Source organism: Hipposideros armiger, unplaced genomic scaffold, assembly GCF_001890085.2.
Source record: "Hipposideros armiger isolate ML-2016 unplaced genomic scaffold, ASM189008v1 scaffold_666, whole genome shotgun sequence".
Taxonomy (NCBI): Eukaryota; Metazoa; Chordata; class Mammalia; order Chiroptera; family Hipposideridae; genus Hipposideros; species Hipposideros armiger.
In genome coordinates, this window is record NW_017732016.1 from 543033 (window position 1) to 543969 (window position 937).

The window sequence follows — 937 nt, forward strand, 5'->3', positions numbered from 1 at the left end:
GCAAACTTTCCTATGTGCTCTTTTGCTTCCAGTGAAGTGATGCCATTTGGTCTCAAGGCATTGCTTGAAAAGGCAGAAGCCACTTGAAGTAACACAGTAAGAAGATCAATGGATAAAAGAGAGAAATAGAAGTGTTTAAATACCTGAAACCTTTGCTTCGCAATCGCCTCAGTCTGGGGTTTGCAGAAAACGTCACCCACTCCCTACTCACTCCTAACGAGAATATATATTGAGCTCTTTGAAATGTGAGTATTATGGGAAGGATCGCAGTTGCTTTAAATTATAGGAGTTGGCAAGTGCCTGGGAGGAGCGGAAGGTTGTTTAAACTGAGAAAGACAGTTGCAAAACTTTGTACCACAGCATGAGCTCCAAGCTTCAAACGCGTTCTCATGCTCAGACGAGACTTTTATTTTTCATCAAGTTATTTTTTTATATTGTTTTGAAGCAGCTTTGAATAATAAACACATATTCTGCTTTACATTTTTTAATGGTTTCAAAATTCATGGGACAACCAAAGCAAGCCAGCCTCATGTTTTTGGGGAAAGTTTGATACCAGCGATGCCTAGAAAAGGTAAGCTACCATTTTCACTGCAGTTTTTCTCTTTTTCCTTCTTATTTGGCCTTCATCAAAAATATCTACTAATGGAACTTAAGACAGCTACTTGTAAAGAAATGAGGAACTTGTAAAAAGTATATCAACAAATGATAAATCAGAGGTTGTAAAACCTCAGCAGTGGTGCTTCCTCCGACTTTCTGTTGCGCATGTTGTACAAACCTTTGTAAAATATCTTGGACTGTATGAAAAATGCCATTTCTTTCAGAAAATACGTGCGAGTCTTCAAAATCTCTATTCTGATGCGCCTGGCATCTGCTCCTGTGGTGATGGGCTAATCCATTGCCAAAGTGAGAGTATCTATGTTTTCTTATCTGTTATATG

At 38.5% G+C, this 937-nt stretch overlaps 1 protein-coding gene across 2 annotated transcripts in view; it reads left to right on the forward strand.

The window, feature by feature from the left end:
- The first annotated feature begins 347 nt into the window (after positions 1–347).
- Positions 348–937, forward strand: part of C1QTNF7 (C1q and TNF related 7) — a 98431-nt gene continuing 97841 nt past the window's right edge. For both annotated transcript variants that reach the window (XM_019626337.1, XM_019626333.1), the window contains exon 1: positions 348–571. Coding sequence is in view for 1 of the 2 variants with exons in the window: in XM_019626333.1 (XP_019481878.1) it covers positions 559–571 (13 nt within the window). In the remaining variant the exon portion in view is untranslated. The remainder of the gene's footprint in view (positions 572–937) is intronic.